Below are 20,141 nucleotides of genomic sequence, written 5' to 3' on the forward strand. Positions count from 1 at the left end.
CCTCCGGCCCAGGGTCCATGAAGCTGAGGTGCGTTCGGCACGACGTTGTCAGGAACTCCGACAGCTTACCCGTCTGGATCCTGGGCAAGAGGAGGGGAGGTCACACAGAGGAAAAGCGAGGCGGTGCCCTCGGCTCGCCTCCTGGCCTTCAGCAGGGACAGACAATGGGGTGTGCACGAATCCCACAGCCTGCTTGAGCCGTTTGCCAAGGCCGGGGCTGCCCCAGTTCCCTGCTGCGCCCCGAGCAGCTGCGCTCACCTTGCGCCCCCGAAATACCCATCCTGCAGCTTCCGCAGCGTCGCCAGCACCGCCGGGTGCACACTGCTGCCCGTTTCGTCTGGTGGGGACAAGAGAGACAGGCAGTCAGGCTCTCCTGCCCCAACAGGCACCCGGTAACGCGGGGCCGGGTGGGCATTCAGACATGCAAAGCACCGCGGCAGCAGCCAGACCCTTGCTCTGGGGCGCGCGGCACCAATGGCACCACCCAAGAAGAGAAATTCAGGACTGGCTGGGCTGGCGAACCAGCAAAGCCAGGCCAGGATGCACTCCAGGCCCCTGGGATTTCACCTTGGGCTGAAATCGTCAGCACCGGGCGGCAGCAAATGCAAACAGCCCCCTGCTGCCGTCAGGGAGCTGTCGAGGTGTCGGGGTACTGCTGGTGGGGCACCACAGCAAAGGGAGACACCACTGAACACCTGAGGGGATTTCGGGTAAATTAAAAGGCCTGGAGGCACCGTGGAGTCACTTCCCGGTGCCGGCTCATGGGGAAGAAGCGAGAGCTGCTCCAGAGAAGCCACCCTGGCTCTGAGCCACTGCGCAGCTTTCTGCTCCTTCTGGTTTTCTGTTTTCCCCTCCTTGCCGTTTAGGAAAGCCTTTAAGGGGCAGTTAGCCGTGATGAAGGGTTAAGATGCAGGAAGAGCCCCAAGAACGCTTTTACAGGGGAATTATTTTCTTGGTCTTGCTCCCGAAAGGCTTCCCAAACAGGCCTGGCTGCCTGGAGACGAAATGCTCCCATGCCAGCAAACCTGCCTCGAGCTCCAGGCGCTGCTGCTTGGCAGGTAGCCCTGCTGGCAACCAGGCCAGCTGCCAACCCAGCGTGACTCCTTTGAGCTCTCCACGAGACGCCCCTGGCTGGTCCGGCCCTGCCGTGTCCCCATTACCCAGCCTGTCCCCATCCACCACCCCCCCCCCCGGCCGAGGAGGCTGGAGGCTCCGTACCGAGCATGGTTTGCGAGATGGGGAAGGTGATGGTGGGCCGCCCGGTCATTCTCCAGCGGCTGCAGAGGTACGAGAGGTCCGTCCTCAGCATCTCCACGATCATCTTGTTGTCGAGAGCCAGGTAGAACTGCTGCTGGTCGATGAACTGCGGGGCGAGCAGGAGCTGAGAGCCGCCCTCCCCGCGGCCACCGGGTCCCTCTGGTGCCACCCGTGCCCTGCCACCGGCCACCCCCGAGAGCAACCGAGGCACTCGGCCAGCAGGGAAGCTTCCCGACCAGTTATATGGTGTGGCAGATGCCCCTGCAATGCCACCCACCTGGGGGGTGAAGGTAAAGATGTTCTTCCTGATGTTGTAGAGCTTGGAGGTGCCCAGGACGCCCATGTGCCGGTAGGGCCGCCCCGTCAGGCACATCTGCTTGTTGCGACCTGGGGGAAAAGGAGGTTTTATGGCATCTTCCCCGAGCCCTCTGACTAAAGGGGATGCTGTGGCAAGTAGAGATGGGCTCCTGTGCTAGCAGCCAGGAGGAAAAGGGCGATTTGTGCTGGGTGACACAGCAGCCACATCACCCTCGGGCACGTCAGCCCCACGCAGAGGCACCCCAGCAGCTGCCAGGCTGCTCCCCTGCCCCTTTTGCCCATGTCACACTTGGCCTTTCGGTGGCTTAAATTAGCCAGCGCTCGCAGCCTGGGGCAGGTCAGGTTTCTCCTTTGGCCCCGGGCTGGATCTCCAGCTCCTGCACAACAAGCCCTGCGCCCGAGGAGCTGCGGCATCAGGGAAGGAGCGCGCGGATTTCAACGCTCCCTCCCCTCACCGCCTGCCTTCCCTCCAGCAACAGCCGTCCTGACTCAGCGGGGAGACCCTTCCCTGGGGTCTGCCTGGCTTCCCTCACCAAAATTTGGCTACGGGAACAAAAAACCAGCTCCTGCCCACACCAGGTCCACCTCAGTGGCACTGATCAGAGCCTGTGCCTGTCCCCTGGGCTGCTGTGGAACCGTAACCCCACAGCTTTACCCCTTCCAAAACCTCCCCAAACAGTCTTCTCAGGCAGAGAAGCAGCGTTACCAGGCCCTGGAAAGGATGGCAACGTCCTAAAGAGACGGGCAGGACATCAGCATCTGTGAGAGGGGTGGGAACGACCCCTCTGCACCCCCTCTCCTGCCGAAGCCTGCGGCTCACCCAGGCGCGCGTAGATGTGGCTGAGGATGCGAGCAGGCTGCACCCTGATGGGGTAGACGTCGGCCACGGTCTCCACGTCGATGCCTTCCTTCCTCAGCACAGCTTTGATGCCCTCGGTCTCCGCCAGGATGCACACTGCAGAGGGAGGAGAGCAGGCTCAGAGCTCACGCTCAGGGCCACCGGGGTGCCACAGGGGCCAGCAGAAGACAGCCCGCTACCAGAGCCAAGATCTGGCTCCACCAGCGACCAGAGCCACCACCCCACAGCCAGCCCCCCAAATGCCACACGAGCAGAGTCCCCGTGCAGGGGTTTGGGACCGGTCCCTTCCGCTCACCTTGCACCACCACGTCAGGCTTGGGGACGGTCGCAAAGCGGCGGTTGAGGGGATCGATTTCACCCGGAGCCAGAAACCCCTGGGGGGGGGGAAAAATAAAAATAAAAAAAAATAAAAAAAAAAAAGAGGCGTGAGGGGATGAACAAACATTTCGTGGGATGTGCAGGGATGGAGGTGACAGCTTCCCCGCAGCCGGTGGCGCAGGGTGGCAGCATTTGTCCTCGGTGACCATACCTCGGCCATCAGGCAGCCCAGGATGTAGAGGGACTGGCCCCACATGAGCGGCAGCTTGCCCATGGGTATCCTGTCCACGGTGTGGGGGTTCCTGTACTCCTCATCCACCTGCAAGAGAAGCCAGGAGGTGAACAGGGGACCCCCAAACAAGGGATGCCGAAGGAAACATCACCGTCGCGTTTCAGAGCCTGCCAACCCACCCGCAGGGTCAGCAAAGCGCCCTTGTGGATGGGGCCAAGATACACTTTGGCAAAAAAAAAGTACTTTATTTATCCAATAAGTCATCATTTTGTTGTTTTTTTGTTTGGTTGGTTTTTTTTGCAGGCCCCCACCTTGTCTGGCGGCACGCTGTAGAGCTCCGGCAGCAGGCGCACCCCGTTCTTCCCCTTGATGAGGACCCCCTCCAGGGCCTCCCGGTACTCCTGCACCTGGGGAGAGCGGAGGGGATGAGCCAAGGGCACGGCTCCCTCGCCAGGGAATCCTTTCCCTGCCCCGCCGGCTCCTGCCCCCCTTTACCTGCTCCATGTTTCCGCTGAAAAGCCCATCGATGATCAGGTAGGTCCAAAACAGGGGCCACTCGCACTCGATGTTCTCGAAGAGCTTCAGCTCCGCGGGTTCGTAGTAGGGCCGGTTGGGATCCTGCAGAGCATCCCACGACCACAAGGCAAAGGGTTACAGGCTCCCTGCAAAATCGTGGGGTTCCAGCCCCTCCCCGCCGAGCCCCCAGCCCCAAATGCCCCCGCTGTGTGCATGCTGGCTGCCAACACGCTGGCAAAGTTCACGAGCGCTGGGGAAAGCCAGAGTGCCAAAAACGCAAGCCAGGGCGGCCTCTCCTCGGCACGGGGACCCTCACCTCTTTGGGGGTCCTGTATCCGTCACGGAGGAAGCGGCAGCAGCCGTAGCGCCCCTGGGAGGAGAGGGAGAGAGGTGGTGAGCAGGAGGCACAGCGGGAGACACCTTCTGCCTTCGCTCCTCTGGCCAAACCCCAATCCCTCGGTCACCCGGTGCCCCATGATCACAGCCCGGGGCCACAGCACACAGAACTGTTTTTTTTTTTTGCACGCCCCCACCACAGGTGACAGAGATTGGGAGAGGACAGATCCTGGCACCCCATCCCCAAGAACATTTTGGGGAAGGAAAGGCAGGGTGAGGAGGGCTGAGCCGCTCACCTGCAGCTTGGTGATGATCTCCTGCTTGGTGATTTCCACCAGCTCGCTGTCCTCCACGGCGAAGGCCGGGTAGGAGATGACGGAGAGCACGCTGGCGTCCACCTCCTTGGACGTGGAGGCCCTTGGCAGCATGGAGTGGAGGATGGACTGGGCGAAGGGGAAGGAGAGGGATTAAGTCGCCGCCACTTGTGCCACAAACCCCGCGGATCGCCGTGAGCCCCGCGACGGTGGGACACGGGCAGGGACCTCACCTGGCAGTGCTGCACCTCATCCGACAGCACCCGTATCACCGACTGCGGGCCTCCCTTTGCTCCGAAGAGATCCAGCTCGTCCAGAGCCTCCAGGGCAGCCTGCAAGCAGGGCGACACCCGGAGCAGCGTGCGCTCCACCATGCTGCCCGTCTGTAAGAGCTCCCGCCCCGCGCCAGCCCCGCTGCCCAATTTGGAGCAAGGACGAGATGCAAATACCCCCCTGCATCTGCCGAGGCTCTGCAGGGCACCGCTGGCAAGAGGGACCAAATCCTATCTCCCTTCTCCCCGGCTCACCTTGGCCATGCCGACGGAGCTGGCGTTCAGCTCGGTGATGCCCTGGTTGGTCTTGTCCCCGCGCTCCCATATCCCAAAGTCCTGCAGGGAGGCAGCGGGTTCGTGGTGTGCCCCAAAAGCCTGTGAATCCCACCCAGTGGCAGTGCCCCCAGCAGGCTCCTGCGGGGTTCTGCTCACCACCTTTTCCCCCCCGGGCACCATCCCCTTCCCATACAAAGTCCCCACGGGCTACCCACCGCCGTCTTGTAGGCTGCTTCGATGTAGAAGACAAGGTTCTGGATGAAGTTGACCTCATCCAGGCTGTGAATTATGTGGAGGCCTGAACCACGGGGGGCAGAATTCAAATTATTCCTCAGGCATCACCAGGAAGGGGCCGCAGAAGCCAGCTGCCCCGTGGTGTCCCCATCCCCTCTCCCACCCCACACAGCAGCTCTCCAAGCACCGAGGGACCCAAATCCACCCCGCAGGCTGTGTCCTTGCACCGGGGGACACCCAGAAGCAGCACCACAGATCTGCCCCCAAAACCCCAGAGCCCTCAGGCCCTCTCCACGTCATTTTTTGCGCTCCCCCGAGACGCAGGGCTCCAGCTGGTGCCCCAGCAGCATCACCTGAGGCCGTCATCTGCGCCAGCATCAGCAGGTAGAGGGAGGTGGCGTCCAGCTGCAGGTGCCCCCACTCGTGGTCCCCCACCACGGTGGCACAGGTGTGGGTGTTGTACTTGGCGTGGAGGCAGTCCCGGGTGCTCTGGCTGTACTTGAAGGCCTCCACCTTGTCCACCTGGAGAGGAGAAGTGTCCCCAGGGCAGCTCCGTTCTGCCCACGGGGCCGGGCTCCTGGGCCACCCCGCTGGACAACACGGCCACGTTTGCACCACAGGGAAAGGAGAGGGTCACCCCAAAACGTTCTTGGGGAGAAGAACCACAGCGCCACGAGGCAGAGAGCAGCTTGGAGAGCACAGAGCTCCCGCAGCGCTGGGACCACTCTCTGGGGGGGCAGGCACCCCATGAGGGCTTCTTTTAAGCCTTTCTGCCAGGAGGCCACCCCTGCCCTCGTGGAGGGGAGCACAGCCGGGGCTGACGGCCCTAAAGAGCCCCCTTACCTGTCTCATCATGCACTGCAGCAGCCCCCGCATCAGCTTCACCACGCTCTGCAGGGCGAAGGGAAAACAACCCCGTCATGCCCGCGGGGCCGGCGAGGAGAAAGCCCTGACTCAGGAGCAGCTGGTGCCTGACCTCTGCGGCACTCGGCCACCCGCTGCCCGTAACCAGAGCCCCCCCCGGCCCCCACGCCACGGGGGGGAGGCAGAAGGAGAACCCCACGGCTGGCAGCGGGGCCGTGCCGGGGTTTGGGGGGGGACACGGCAGCCCCTAGACGGGACAAGGGGCTGCGTCCCCACACCCTCACGGCCCCATATCACCGAATCACAGCTTGGAGAGACCTCAAGATCCCCGAAAATCCCAGTGTGCGTCCCCACAGCGCCCCGGGGGCTGCTCCGGGCGGGCTCCAGCTCCAACCCCGGGGGCGCGCAGCCCCGCACGGCGCAGGGGGGGGTCCCAACTCGTTGTCCCCGTTGTTGTCCCCGTCCCTACCTGCTCCAGCTCGTACGCCTTGGCCTTATCCTCGTCTCGGTCGGCGTTTTTGCGGTAGGCGAGCCCGAGCCCCCAGACGGCCAGCACGCTGTACACATTGTCGCGCACCCACGCGTCGCGGTGGTCGGCGCTGGCGGGCAGCAACCCGGTCACTGCGTCCTGGGGGGGGGTCACACACCCAGAAAAACCCCTCGGTAACACGCAGCGAGCCCCTCACCCTTTTTTAACCCCCCTCCCCAAATTGTAAAACCCTTTAAAGCCGGTGCGCACCTGGTGCCGGAGGATGGTTTGCTGCACCAGCCGGCCGTAGCCGTCCAGGCGCACGCCCGAGTTGCTGCGGCCCCGCATGGCGACACCGGGAGCACCGTGGGGGGGGGGGGGGGGGACGGGGAAAAAAAAAAAAAAACCACCGCGGGGGGGGGCCCAGGGCAGCGGCACCGGGGTCCTGGCAGCGCCGCCGCCGAGCCCCGAGGCTCCGCGCCGCAGCGAGCCCCGGCGCAATTCGGGGTTCCTGGGGGTGGGGGGGGGGTCCCGGGGGGGTTGCGGTGTCTGCAGGGCCTCCGGGAAAATTGGGGGGTGCGGGGGGGGGTCGCAGAGGGGAGCTCGCTATGGAGCGGGCAGGACCTGCCCCCCCCTCCCCTTCCGAAGGCATCGCGGGAGGGGGAGGGGGCGCCCTCTGCTGGGGGGAGAGCGGGGACACGGGGGGGGCACGCGGGGACATCGGGGAGGGGGCGGCGCTGTCCCTTTGACCCCTCCCCGAGGGCAGAAGGGGCACACGGGCACCCGAAGTAGCGCCCGCAGGGAGCCCCCAGAAACCGGGGTCCCTCTTGATCCGTCCCACCCCCGGGATGTCCCCACGGGACCCCAAATGTCACCTGAGGTCCCCCAGAATCAGGAATGTCCCCCTGGAGTCACCCAGGATCAGGGATGTCCCACTTAAGACCCCCCCCAGGAGCCACTGATATCCCCCCAGGACCAGGGATGTTCCCCCAAGAGCCCCAGATGTCCCTTGAGGTGCCCCAGGATCAGGAATGTTCCCCCAGAGACCCCCCCAGGAGCCCCAGATGTCCCTTGAGGGACCACAGGCTCAGGGATGTTTCCCCCCAACCCCCCTGCTGCCACCCAGACACGGGGACAAGGGACACACCACCCACATCAGGGGGTCAGGGGGGCTTGGAGCACCCCCCCCAGAGAGCAGCAGCACACCAGGCACGGAGCAAAGAAGGCACCAAGATGGTCTTTAGCAAAATCCAGCAGTTTATTTAATTACAGTCAGCAATAAATAGAGGAAAGCCAGGCTGAGTGGGCCTGGGGGGTGGGGGCACCGGCACCTCCAGAGACAGGGACAGACCCGGAGCAGAGCCCAGCCCACGCGGGACAGCAAAGGGAGACCGCAACAGAGGTGGCACCGCCGTGTCTGTGTCCCACCAGTTTCCATAGCCACCCCGAGCAAAGCCAGGGGGGCTGCAAGGGGGGGAGCCCCCCAAAATTCCCAGAGCTGGGACAAGACGGCTTGGGGTGCGCAGGACGGAGTCCCGTGGGTGCTGCCGGCGTGGGGTGGCAGCACGGGGACACCCCTCTCCACCAGCTTCGTGCTCCAGTCCCCAAAACAGGCAGCGGCTGCGGGACGGAGGGATGCTGTGGGGCAGGTTCCCGCCTTTAAAAACCTACATTTTGTGTTTCCTTTTTTTTTTTCTCTCTCTCTTCCATAAAACTTGTAAAACTTTTCCCGCAAAGCATCGCGCCAGGGCGGAGACGAACCCCTCCCAAGGAAAATAAAGAAAAAAAAAAGAAAAACACCACCAAAAAAAATCCAGCTCCGGGCGTGTGGGTTACCGGCAGGTGCAGGACTCTGCGATCATGTTCTCGTACTCCTTGTAGAGGATGCCCCCGTCGTGCTGGATCATCAGGACGCTGATGGGGCTGTAGCGGTAGGGGACGCAGGAGGGCCGGGGGACGGTGGCATCCACCAGCTGGTGGACCAAGTTCTGCACCACGGCGTGGTTGGGCGCGTGGTAGCCGTCGCGGAGGAGCCGCGGGCAGGCGCCCTTGCAGTAGCGCGGGTTGTAGCGGTGGGGCGCGATGATCCAGTGGTCCCAACCCAGCTGGGCGAAGCTGACGGGGAAGGAGCGCAGGGAGCAGTCATTTTTCTCTCCTCCGGCTTCCCGCAGGTAGCCGGGCAGGTCGTGGAGCAACATCCCCGCCTCGCGCCGGCTCCGCCGCGGCTCCGGCAGCGTCCCGCTGCGAGTGTCGTTGAGGAAGAGGAGGAGGAAGGGGTCCGCGGGGGACGGTGGGGCTGGCGGGGCGGCGGCGCGGCCGGCTCGCACGCAGATGTGCCGCAGGGTCAGCGTCCCCTCGGCGCTGCCGTTCCCCGGGGACAAGTAGGGGGTGACGTCCGCTTCGGTCCAGCCGCGACGCGGTGGGGCGGTGGTGGGGCTGAGCAGCACCGGGGGGGCTTCAGCGGTGGCCACCAGCTCCAGGGCGCACAGGAGCCGGCCACGGGGCAGCGGCAGGCTCTGCGGGTAGACCACGGTGGCACGGAGAAGGTGCTCGGCTTGGGGTTGGCCGCCCAGGCGGTAGGTGAGGGGCTGCACGTACCAGCGACCTGCAGGATGAAGCCATCAGGGACCGCCTGGACGGGGTGGCTGCGCTCGTGGCATTGCCACCACCCACCCCACCGCACCCGGGGTGGGGTCTGTGTTCACATCGGGACCCTCAGAAGAGGTCATCGGGGATGGGTCCCACCTGGATGGATCCCACCCCTGGTACCAGCGTCACCGCCCTGGCGTGGTGACAGGAGGATGGGGAGCACCCACAGGTTGAGTTCCAAGCAATGCTCTTGCCCAAAACTTCCCCAAACCAACGCCAATCTCACAACGCCCCTCCCAGACCAACACCAACCCCATATTGCCCTCAGCCCCACACCAACCCCACAGCTGAGCGCTCCCCAGCACACAACGAGGACCCCAACAAAACGCAGCGCCCCCAAACCCATGGGGACCCCATGGCCAGACGCTGGCACGCTGAGGACCCCAAGCAGAGCCCCCCAGGCTCAAAACCACCCCAGAACCTCCCCGGGGATGTCACCTTACCTGCCCAGGGCTGTCCCCCGTGGGAAGCTGCCCGCACCAAGCGGACGGTGTTGGTGCCTGGGCTGCGGCCGCGCCGTGGCCGGCCCTCGCGGTTGGCGGCACGCCGGTACAGCTCCAGCATGTACCGCAGGGGGGGCCCATTCGCAGGACCCCCCCGCCAGCTCCAGCTGCCCGGTGCTTGCGCCCGCAGCGCTTGCAAGAGGGGCAACGGAGGGGGCTGGCTGGCAGCCTGGGAGAGCGGCACGGCGAGGAGGAGGAGGAGGAGGAGGAGGGTGGTGGTGAAGGGACGGAGCGAAGCCATGGTGGGCAACAGGGGGTGAGGCGGCAGCAGGATTAAGGGAGGCCTGCGGTCATGCTTTGTGTGTCCCCCCAGAAAAAAAAAAAAAGAAAGAAAAAAGGGCAAAGCTGGGCACGGGCACCAGCAGAAGGAGGTCCCAGGGTGCTGTCACACCGCGGCGCCCATGCCGACTGCTTCGGCTGGGCACAAAGAGAAAAAAGAAAGGGGGGGCTCTGCAAAAAGGAGTGCAAGATCAGGACTAAAACCCAGTCCCCCAAAACAGGGGGGGCAAAGCCAGCTGGACAGGAGCCTGGCTAAAGAAGGAGGGGGTTTAAAAGTGCCGGGGAGGGGGCAAAAGGGAGAGGGGTGAGGCGGGGTGGGTGGGGAGGACCAGCTTGCTCAGCCCACCTGCTCCTCACCAGCCTGGTCCAGCAGGGTGAGAGGGCTGGGGGCCCATGGGGCATTTTAAAGGCATGGTCCCAATTAGGGTTTAAAGGGGCAGGAGCCTCCCAGGGCCGGCTGCTGGCTGGGGGTCACGCTGGGGGGGAGGGAGCATCGTGCCCATCACGTTTCCCCTGCCGGGACGTGGGATGGGGGACACCGAGCCTGGGGGGTGGTGGCACTGAGCCTGGGGGTGGTGGCACCAAGTTCAGGGGTGGTGGCACACACGGACACGGTGACCCAGATCCCAGCAGGACAACGCAGGCTGGTGGCACCTGTGCTGTGCCTGTCACCGTGCCGGTGGCGGGACGGAGAGATCTTGGGTTTGGGCGGGGGGGACACTGCATGGGGACCACCAGCGGTGGCACAGGGACACCGGGGACAGCTGGGAGGGTGGCAGGGGGGTCTGTGCTGTGGGGACTCCCACGTCCTGGTGGCGTGGGGACAGCGCAGAGCTCCCGGCGCCGCTGTTTTGGGCAGGAGGCGATGAGTCAGGGCTGCCGGGGGGACGCGGGGGGACGTCCTGAGGGACAGGGTGGGGACCAGACGGCGGCCTCGCGTCACCCGCTCCCCTCCCGGGCGTGGTGACGGCTGGCCCACGAGTGGGCCCCTCGCGGGCTCCGAGCCGAGCCGTGCCAGCCCACGCCGCGCCGAGCCGAACCGTGCCAAAAAGCCTGCGCCCCTCGCGGCGCGCCAAGCCAAGCCGCGCCGGGCCGACCCCCGAGCTGTGCCAAGCGTCCCCGCAAGCTGTGCCAAACTGTGCCGAGCCGTGCCAGCGCTCCTTGCGCCACCGGGCAGGGCTGAGCTGGACCGAGCCGTGCTGTGCTGTGCCGAGCCGAGCCAAGCGGCTGCGGGCGGGTCCGAGCCGTGCCGAGCCGAGCCGAGCCGAGCCGGGCGGGGCTGCGCTGCGCTGCGCTCCGCCCCGGCCGGGCGGGCGGGCGGGCGGTGGGAAGGGGGGTCCGGGGGGAGGTTGGGGGGGTGTCATTTCCTCCGCCGTGCCGAGCCGTGCCGAGCCGTGCCGGGATGGGGCGGTAGCGGCCATGGAGCGGGCCGAGGGCCGGCCCGGGGCCGTGCAGTTGGTGCATGTGCAGCTGCAGGGCGGCGCGCCCTGGGGCTTCACGCTGCGGGGGGGGCTGGAGCACGGTGAGCCCCTCATCGTCTCCAAGGTAAGGGGCGAGCGAGGAGGGGGCGGTGTGTTTATGGGGGGGGGGGGGGTCCGCGTCGTGTCCCTTCCCCCCCCCTTTCCCTGGAGCAAGGAAGGGGCCGGGGGCGGCGGCGGGGGGGTCCCGGGGCGGAGCGCCGGGAGCGGGAGGAAATTCCTCCGGCACATCCGTTGGGCTGGCGGGGGGGCGGCCACCCCCGTCCCCCCCCCTCCCCCGGCCCGGCCCCGGGAATGGCGATGCCGGGAGGGGGGCGACCCCCGTGTCCCCGCGGTGCCGCCCCCATCTCATCCTCGGGTTGGGAACTGGGGGGGCCCCGACCCGCTCCGGGACCTCCCCCTCCCCATCCCCGATGCGTCCCGTTGGGGGGACACACGGGGCTTGTCCCCCCCCTCTCCCCGCGTCCCTTTCGCATCACGGCGCGGGGCGCTGCGATGTCCCCCCCCGCCACCAGCATCTCCCCGGTGGGAGCCGTGGGGCGAGCCCCCAGTGTCCCCCCCCCAAAACTTTGTCGCGTGTCCCCCCCCCCCCCGCACCGAGCGCGCGCCCGGGGCCCTCCCCGCCCTGCTCCGGGACGCGGGCAGCGTGGTCTGGCCGGGGGAGCTGGAAAAGTGGCTCCGGTCCCTGCCCTGCGCCCCGGGGGTGTCACCGCGGGGCTGCGAGCTGCCACCGCGCCCGGCTCGGCCCCGAGCTTGGGGAGCCGGGGGGGGCCCTGGGGATGCGTCCTGCCGCTGCTGGGAATAAAGAGAGGGGGGGGGGTCCTTGCGGTGCCGGCCCCCGCCGCCGCCGCCTCGTGTGCTGTGCAGACAAAGGGGGCTTGTTCCAGCGCTCTGTGCATTCACCGAGGGTCCCCCGGGGCGCCCGCGGCCGGCCGAGGTGCGTGCGTGCTGGCGGCGCAGGGGGGCCCCCGGCCCCATGCCGGAAAAAGGATGGGGAGGGGGGGTCCCGCTGCGAGCCTCCGCCTGGGGTCCCATCCTGCCGTGGGCTTGGCGGAGGGTCCCGGACCCTCTGCGGGCAGGTACGGCTGCGGTGCCACCATTAGGGCCCAGAGTGAACGCCGGGGTTCGGCCAACAGCCGGCACCCCCACCCCACAGCCTGGTGGCTGCGTCGCCCGTGGGGCCCCGAGCCCTGCCCTCGGGGGTGTCGGGGAGCGGCGGGGGCCCCCCCGGCTGTGGGGCTGGCTGCCGCCCAGGCGGGTGCTGCGGGCAGAGCTCGTTCCTCCGCCGGGCAGGGCGGGGAGCCCACGGGCAGGGTGGGCGCCTCTCGGCGGCGTGTCACCCCGCGGGTGGCTTTGGGGTCCGCGCTGAAAGCTCCCGGAGCTGGGGGGGGCAAAGCCCTGCGCCGGGTGTTTTGCCCCCAGACCCCGGGGTGGGAGCTGGGGCAGCATCCTTACGGGGCTGGCAGGGAAGCCCCCATGGGTGCCGGGCACAAAGAGCCCTTGTGCTGCCCGCGCCCGCGGGGGAATCTGCTGGGACGGGACATTTTTCTTCCCCCCCCCCCTCCTCTCCCCTCCTCTCCCCGTGCCCTTTCTTTGCTCAGAAACTCATGTGACTGGGGCGGACACTGCAGATCCCTCGCGTCCGCAGCGGGGTGCCCGGGGTGAAGGCACCCCGGTGCCCCGTTGGGGTATGGAGAAGGGTTGGGGGGGGGGTTGGGGGACACTTTTGGGGTGCTGCCCCCCTGACGCCCGTCTCGCTGCCAGGTGGAGGACGGCGGGAAGGCCGCCCTGTCCCGGAGGCTGCAGCCGGGCGACGAGCTGGTGAACATCAGCGGGACCCCCCTGTACGGGTCCCGCCAGGAAGCCCTCATCCTCATCAAGGGCTCCTATCGCACCCTCAAGATGATCGTCCGCAGGTTGGCACTGCCGGGGGAGCTGGGGGGGAGACGGGTGTGTAGGGGGGGGGGGTCGGAAACTGCCCCCCGCAGCCCCAGGGATGGCTGACGGGTAGTGTGGGGACGCCCCCCGGCATCCCTCCTGGTCCCCGCGGTGGGGTGGGGAGGTCCCCATCCCGGTGCCGCCGGCTCGCCACCCCCCTCCCTGGGCGGTATTGCCGAGCTCTGTCTTCCTGCCCGCCTGGGGAAGGAAGGGGAGGCAGCGCCAGCCCCCCCTGAGCCCCCCCCTTGCAGCCACTCCGGCGGCTGCCTCGCGGCCGGGCTCCAGCTCCCGCCGCGCCCGGGGGCAAGGGGGGGTCCCGGGCCGCGCCGCTGCCCGGGCGCAGCCTCATCCATGGTGAGTTTGGGGGTGCTGGGGGGGAAAGGACCCTCGTGCCCCCCTCCCCAGCGCCTCGGCTCTCACGCCAAGCCCCGGGGAGCAGCGGGGAGTGGGCGCGCTCTGCCTGCCCCAGGGATGCTGGGGGCGGCGGGTGGCATTTTGGGGGCACCCGGGGGTGGCATCGCCCCATGGCTCTGCGCAGTGTCACTGTGAGGGGCTGGGGGCATGGGGAGGGGGGCACAGAGGTGTCCCCAGGGTCCCTTCGAAGGGTCCAGTGGCTGAAGCTCCTGGGGGGCTGAACTTGAGCTGGGCCCCTGGGGAGTAGGCGGTGGCCGTGCCCTGGGACGGGGACCCCATATGCTGCACCCGGGACCCCCTGCAGCCCCCCCCCCCGACCCCTCCCGACTTCATTGCTGTCCCCCTCGGGCGGGCTCTGGCCTGGGGTGGGGGGGCCAGGAAGCCCCGTAGGAAGTGACTTCAGCCCCGGTTCCTCGGCCCAGCTTCCTCCCCATTCTTGTCCTCTCCCGCTGTTGCTCTTGGCAAGGAGGAGCGTGCCCGTTCTCCGGCCCCATTCCTGGCACGTGGCCAAGCTCGCCGAAATCCGCCCCGACGCCCCGGCCATGCACTGCCCCCCCGACACCTTCAGCCTCTCCTGGCCCTCGGGCTGTGATGTCAGGTGAGAAAATCAGGGCTGGGGGGTGGTGGTGGTTGGGGGTTAGGGGGTGAGGGGGGTCCCCTGTCCGCCCCGAGCCGCCCACGGGTTCGCCGCTGCCCTGCTCGCTGCCGGCAGGAAGGGGTGGTGGCTCCGCTGGAGCCAGCCAGGAGGTGACGAGTCCCGGTGCCACGCATTCCCCGCGTCCCTATGTCCCCCGGGCAGCCCTTCAGCTGCCCTGAACCCGAGGGGGGGGGGGGGGTGTCGGGGGGTGCTCGCTCCCCCTCGGGGACACTGATGGCACCGTGGCGCTGCCAGCAGCGAGCTGTCCCTGCAGTGGAACCCGCTGTCCCGGCACTGCAGCACGGACCGCAGCAGCTCCATCGGGAGCATGGAAAGCCTGGATCAGCCTGGGCAGGCGTACTACGAAGGCACCCCCTCGCCCGTCGAGCACCACAGCAAGCGGGACTCGGCCTACAGCTCCTTCTCCGCCAGCTCCAACACCTCCGACTGCGCCCTCTCCCTCCGCCCCGAGGAAAACGCCGGCCCTGAGGGGTCCTGCAAGCCCCCCGAGGGGCGCTACCTGCAGACGGGCGCCGAGGGGACGGAGCTTCGCCACCCCGCGCGCCACCCCGTGCCCCCCCAGCCCCCCGTGCGCAGGGACAGCCTGCGGGCATCCCCGGCCGGCAGCGGGGTGGATCGGCGCCGCGCATCGGTGCCCACCTCCTCCTTGCACGCCCAGGGGAGGTGGATCTCCGACACCTTCCTGTGCCAGCGGGACAAGGACGCTGAGGCGACGAGCGGGAGGATGCCGGCGGCGTGCCCCCCCAAGGAGCACCTCTCTGCCGACCAGTATTACATGCTGAGCTCCCACCCCGACCGCTGCCTGGGGGACGGCGGGGACCGGCCCTACCCGGAAAACGCGATGCAGCGGGGAGCGGACGCGGGGATGGAGGTGGCGGGTGACACCGCGCTGCTGTCCCCCCTCCAAGGCCACCGGCACAGCGCGCCCGAGCAGCTCCTGGCCTCCCAGCTCCGGGCTCTCCAAGTGAGCGCCGGCAGCGGGCGAGCGTCCCCGGCGTCCCCCGCGCCCGAGGGGCACCGCTGGACCACGTCCCCGCTGCACGCCGAGCACCGCGGGCAGGGCGGGCTGAGCCCGGCGCCCAGCACGGAGGGGCTGGCGGAGGAGAGCCGGGCGGGGGGCCGGCGCGCCGGGGGCCCCCCGAATCGCTCGTCTCACTTTCGGCGCCGCAGCGAGCGCTTCGCCACCAACCTGCGCAACGAGATCCAGCGGCGCAAGGCGCAGCTGCAGAAGAGCCGGGGCCCCGGCGCCCAAGCCCGGGGCGAGGAGCCGGTGGAGGAGGCGGAGGAGCCGGCCGAGGGCTCGCCGAGCCCCGCGCCCAGCGAGGACGGCAGGAGCTGCTCGGGGGAATCGCTGCCGGTCCCCGAAGCCGAGCGGGTGGCGCCGAGCCGAGGCCGCTGGCGCTGGTCCCCGGAACGCAAGCTGCAGCCGCAGCGCTCGCCCAGTCCCCGCGAGCACAAGGGCGGCGAGGAAGCCGTCCTCCTGCCCTTCGCCGACCGGCGCCGTTTCTTCGAGGAAAGCAGCCGCCCTGCGCCCACCCGGCACGGCAAGCCCCAAAAACCGCCCGAGCCCGACGCTTTCCAAGCTGCCGAGCACCGCGACGCTCGCCGCGTCTCGGGACCCTACGGCGAGTGCTGCCGGGAGCAGCCGCCCTACTACAAGGTGCTACCGAGGCACGGCGAGCTGGAATACTTGCGGGGCTGCACCTATCCCTACGGCGGCCCCGGCTTGCACGAACCTTGCCACTACTGCGCTGGAGAAATGTGCCCGGCGCTGCTGCCCCGCGGCCATGCCTACCGCTGCCACCCCTGGGCGCGCTGCCCCGACTGCTGCTGCCCGGCCCCGCGGCCCCCGCGGGAGGAGAGCGACAGCTGGGCGCCCCGAAAAGCCTTCGTGCCGGTGAGCGAGCCGCGCTTTTGGGATTTCGGGGGAGCGCTCGGGGGTCACGGCTCACTCGCGCCCCGGGCCAGGGGGCCTGGATCCTGCCTTCACGCTGCCTCTGCATCCCCACGCAGGAATTCGCTCCGGAGGAGTGGGAGCCGCCGGCGATCAGCAGGAAGGCCAGCCAGCCCATGGGGTGAGCCCGCATTGGGGCCGGGGGGTGCGTGCTGCCCATGGGGACCCCTGCCCCGTAGCAGCAGGAGGGAGGGAGGGTGGGCTGCTGTGGTTGTGGGGACGTGCCAAGCGTCCCTGTCTGCCGCCCTGCAAAGCGGGCTGGGTGCTGAGGGGTGGGCGCGATCGGGGGGTGACTTCCCGGGGGGGGCCGGGTGCCCCCTTTTCTCCCCAGCGAGCTCTCCCACTACAAGCCGGGCTTCCCGAGGCTCGGCCCCTTCCGCCCGTGCTTCGAGAGCGCCGAGCCCGAGTGGCCGCCCTGCTACCGCACCGCGTCCACGCACGACCTCTCGTGGGACGCCGAGCGGCCGCCTCGCTCCCCCGAGCTCCCCCCGGAGCCCCTGCACCGCCCGCTGCGGGGCCGAGCCTTCTCCGAGAGCCACCTCAACCTGGAGCCCGCCAGCCCCCGGGGCCGCAGGGACCTCCTGCGGGCCAAAGCGGAGCCGCCGGGTTTGCCCAAAAAAAAGGGGCCCCCGCCTCCCCGCCCGCCCCCCCCCAACTGGGAGCAGTACCGCTTGCGCCGGGCGTCGCAGCACCCCAAGGAGGGGTCAGGACCCAGCGCGGCCACGGCGCCGTCCCGCAGCATCGCCGAAGCCGTGCGGCAGCGCTCCCGCAGCCTCGCCGCCGAGCCCCCCGGCCGCCCCCGCGGGACCCCGGAGCCAGAGGCCGAGGTTTGCAGGTTGGTGACCTCGGGTGGCTTGGGTGGCTTTGGTCTCGTCTCCTTTGGGGGCTGGCACCTCTGTCGCTTGGCTGGGGTGGGACGCGGCGGGTCTCTGGGAGGAAAGGGGGTCCCCAAGCTCTTTCTGTCCCCTCCCTGCGTGTCCCGTGGAGGTGACACCCCCCACCCAATGCTGCGGGTGTTCACAGGAGCAGGGAAGAGCACCCGATGGCGAAGGACCCCTGGGAGCAGGAGGAGCCCCCCCAAAGGCTCGCCCGCAGCCGGGAGCGGGGCTGGTCCAGCGAGTGCCCCCTGCGCGTCCCCAGCCCCGTGGCCACCCAGGGGGGGCCCTGTCCCCGCAGCCCCGAGGGGCCGAGCACCCGGGGGGGGCGCCCCCAGCCCCGCCGCATGAATTCGGAGGAGCTGCTGTGGGACGTGGTGGGCAGGGACCGCTCCTTGGCCGGCATCTTGGTGGCCCCCCCGGTCACCACCGCCACCGTCATGGGCGAGCTGCTGGCGGCGGGGGACCGGCAGGCGTGGAGGGAGCGGGTCCAGCAGGATTGGCACCCGGAGCCGCAGGACAGGTAGGGCTGGCACCGTGGCACCGTGTCCCCTTCCCCCCGGGGAGGGTCATCGCGTGGGGACCGTGGTGTCCCCAGCACCTTGCTCCCCGCAGGCAGGGCTTCGAGCCCATCTCGCCGCCCCCCGGGGCCACCGGCAGCCCCCCCTCCTACGCGGCGTATTACGGCAAAGCCGAGCTGCTCGGCAAGAGGAAGGAGCTGCCGGAGGTGGCGGAGGGGAGCTCGGAGGAGGAGGAGGAGGAGGAGGTGGATCGCGAGCTGGTGGAGAAGAAGGTAAGAAGAAGGGGATGGGGGTGCCAAGCGGAGAGCGCGGGCTGTCTGCGCGGGGACGGCGGCTGCGCTGCTCATCCGTGCCAGGGTGGTGGCTGCGACTGCACCCCAGGTCCCCCCCCCCAAAAGCATCTCCCCCGTCCCTCCCGCAGCTGCAGCTGGTGGAGAGCCTGAGCCGCAAGCTGGCGGTGCTGCGGGAGGCGCAGCGGGGGCTGCAGGAGGACATCAGCGCCAACGGGGCGCTGGGCGAGGAGGTGGCCGCCCAGCTGCAGGCCCTCTGCACGCCGGGCGAGTTCGACAAGTACCGGCTCTTCGTGGGCGACCTGGACAAGGTGGTCAACCTGCTGCTGTCCCTCTCCGGCCGCCTGGCTCGGGTGGAGAACGCGCTGAGCGGGCTGGGGCCCCACGCCGCCGCCGAGGACGAGGTGGGCAGCCGGAGGGGGGGAGAAAAAATTTTGGGGAGGGGGAGACGGGCGCACGGCGGGGCTCGGCAAACCCCTGTCTGCTCGCAGCTGGCCCTGCGGGAGAAGCAGCGGCTGCTGGCGGCGCAGCTGGAGGACGCCAAGGAGCTGCGGGAGCACGTGGGGCGGCGCGAGGAGGCGGTGGGCGCCATGGTGGCGCGCTACCTGCCCCCCGAGCAGCTGCAGGACTACCGGCACTTCGTCAAGATGAAGTCGGCGCTCACGGCCGAGCAGCGCGAGCTGGAGGAGAAGATCAAGCTGGGCCAGGAGCAGCTGCGCTGCCTGCGCGAGAGCCTTGGCCAGGCACCCACGGGGCACTAGCCCGGCCCTCCCAGGCTGCCTTTTGTGTTTTTTTTTTCTTTTTCTTTTTTCTTTTTTTTTTTTTAATTTATTTTGCAGGTCTATCGAAGCAGGGGGGTGCCCGCGGGTGTCGCCCCTCTCTGCCCGTGCCACCACGTGCCTTAGAACCCAATGGATGCCGCGGTGCCTAAAGGGTTAAACCCTCCGCACGCCCTCCCCCCCCCTCCCCAACGCCCCATCCGTCTGTCCGTGTCCCTGTCCGTCTGTCCAGAGGCAGAGGAATGTGCAGGCCCCCAGCCTCCTCTTCCTCCCCATTGTGTCGGGAACAATGGCCCCGCTCCCTCCGTCCTTGACCCCGCTCCCCGCCGCCGCGTCCCCGTGGCCCGTGGGGACACCGGGGGTGGCACCGGGGGCACCCAGCCCTCGGCTCCCCGCGCCGGGGAGGGGGGGACAAAACCACCCCAAGGCCAAACCGGGGCGCCTGTCCCCAAATCCGTCGGTGCTGCAGTGTCCCCAAAGTAGCACTTAGCCCCCCCCGCCCCGCCGCCGTCCGTCCCTCTGTCCCTGCCGGCCGGACAGACGGCTGCCTCCACGCTGATTTTGCACAGGGGTCTGGCAGCAGCAGGTGCCTTTTTTTTTGTATTTTGTTTTTGTTTTTTTTTGGGGGGTGGGAAGACGATGACAAGGACATTTTGGGGACCCGAGCACGGGGCCACCGCTAGGACCAAAGAGTGGGTGCCCTCCAGGGAAGGGGGGGGCACCGGGGGGGACACACACACACGGTGACCTCGTGCCTTTCACACACTAAAGGAGCAGCAGCAGCTGCACAACTGGCCCGGCCGTGTCCGCCTGCTTTGTCACTTGCTGTCCCCAAATGTCCCCACGACGGGGGGGGGGGGTCCCGGTGCCACCAGCACAGCCACAGGGGGCTGGGATCTGCGCTGTGAGGGCAGGGCCGGCCGCTGGGTGGCACCCGCGGGTGGGGGCGTGGGGGGGGGGGACACGGGGAGGGGGTGTGCACGCGTGGGGGTGCGCGGGGGAGCCCCCGGCGTGGGTCCGTGTACACGCGTGGGAGCGCGGAGACGCGTGGATGCGCACGGGGGGACCCGCGTGGGTGCGCGCACACGCGTGGCGGCGAGCATTCCCACGGGGAGGGGGCACACGCGTGTCACGGGGACCCGGGAGGCGTGGGGGGGGGGTTTGCTGCCTGTCCGTCTGTCTGTCCGTCCGTCCCCACCGCGGGGACCTCGCCACCCGCAGCTCCCCACGCCAAGCCCCTTTCCTTGCGCACCCCCCCCACCACCACGCCGCGCGGCGCGTCCGTGGGCACAGCCCCGCGCGTGCACGCGCCCGCGCCCTCGGCGCCGCCGCGCGCGCTCGCCCCGTGCCCGTGCACGCCCGTGCACGCGTGGGCGGATGCAAAAAAAAAAAAAAAAAAAAAAAAAGGGGCTGGGTGGGTGGGTGGGGAGGGAGGGGGAAAGAGGGGAGGGGGGCGGTGCGTGCGCTCACCTGTGCCGGGGGAGCGCCCGGCGTGCCCGCGCACGCGTGGGTTGCGCGCCCGCGGACACGCGCGGGGG

General features: G+C 68.6%; 3 protein-coding genes across 6 annotated transcripts in view; 1 reads left to right on the plus strand and 2 right to left on the minus strand.

The window, feature by feature from the left end:
• The window catches only part of LOC311213819 (histone deacetylase 8), a 28,665-nt gene extending 22,032 nt beyond the window's left edge, over positions 1-6,633 (minus strand). For all 3 annotated transcript variants that reach the window (XM_084294073.1, XM_084294071.1, XM_084294070.1), the window contains exons 1-18: positions 6,536-6,633; positions 6,266-6,424; positions 5,776-5,823; positions 5,286-5,454; positions 4,914-4,996; positions 4,678-4,758; positions 4,384-4,482; positions 4,133-4,279; positions 3,817-3,870; positions 3,480-3,602; positions 3,296-3,391; positions 2,964-3,071; positions 2,730-2,808; positions 2,396-2,530; positions 1,535-1,644; positions 1,219-1,363; positions 259-337; positions 1-80 (exon numbers count right to left, since the gene is read on the minus strand). In XM_084294073.1, coding sequence (XP_084150199.1) covers positions 1-80; positions 259-337; positions 1,219-1,363; positions 1,535-1,644; positions 2,396-2,530; positions 2,730-2,808; positions 2,964-3,071; positions 3,296-3,391; positions 3,480-3,602; positions 3,817-3,870; positions 4,133-4,279; positions 4,384-4,482; positions 4,678-4,758; positions 4,914-4,996; positions 5,286-5,454; positions 5,776-5,823; positions 6,266-6,424; positions 6,536-6,613 — 1,873 coding nt within the window. In that variant the 5' untranslated portion in view covers positions 6,614-6,633. The remainder of the gene's footprint in view (positions 81-258; positions 338-1,218; positions 1,364-1,534; positions 1,645-2,395; positions 2,531-2,729; positions 2,809-2,963; positions 3,072-3,295; positions 3,392-3,479; positions 3,603-3,816; positions 3,871-4,132; positions 4,280-4,383; positions 4,483-4,677; positions 4,759-4,913; positions 4,997-5,285; positions 5,455-5,775; positions 5,824-6,265; positions 6,425-6,535) is intronic.
• Positions 6,634-8,097: 1,464 nt separating this feature from the next.
• On the minus strand, positions 8,098-9,658 carry BMP15 (bone morphogenetic protein 15; the record flags this gene model as incomplete). Its single annotated transcript, XM_084294115.1, has 2 exons — positions 8,098-8,870; positions 9,358-9,658. The coding sequence occupies 2 exons, from the start codon at positions 9,656-9,658 to the stop codon at positions 8,098-8,100; spliced, it is 1,074 nt and encodes a 357-aa protein (XP_084150241.1).
• Positions 9,659-11,115: 1,457 nt separating this feature from the next.
• On the plus strand, positions 11,116-18,725 carry SHROOM4 (shroom family member 4; the record flags this gene model as incomplete). 2 transcript variants are annotated; one of them, XM_084294067.1, is made up of 10 exons in its annotated part: positions 11,116-11,241; positions 12,939-13,090; positions 13,993-14,124; positions 14,419-16,081; positions 16,198-16,259; positions 16,470-16,973; positions 17,162-17,536; positions 17,629-17,806; positions 17,956-18,228; positions 18,316-18,725. In XM_084294067.1, 10 exons carry the CDS (start codon positions 11,116-11,118, stop codon positions 18,583-18,585), a joined length of 3,735 nt encoding a protein of 1,244 aa, XP_084150193.1. In that variant the 3' UTR covers positions 18,586-18,725. The 2 variants fall into 2 exon arrangements, with proteins under 2 accessions (XP_084150193.1, XP_084150194.1); XM_084294068.1 differs by having other exon boundaries at positions 14,422-16,081.
• Between the last annotated feature and the right edge of the window lie 1,416 nt (positions 18,726-20,141).

The sequence above is a fragment of the Netta rufina genome, assembly GCF_964035555.1.
Source record: "Netta rufina genome assembly, chromosome: 12".
Classification (NCBI taxonomy): Eukaryota; Metazoa; Chordata; class Aves; order Anseriformes; family Anatidae; genus Netta; species Netta rufina.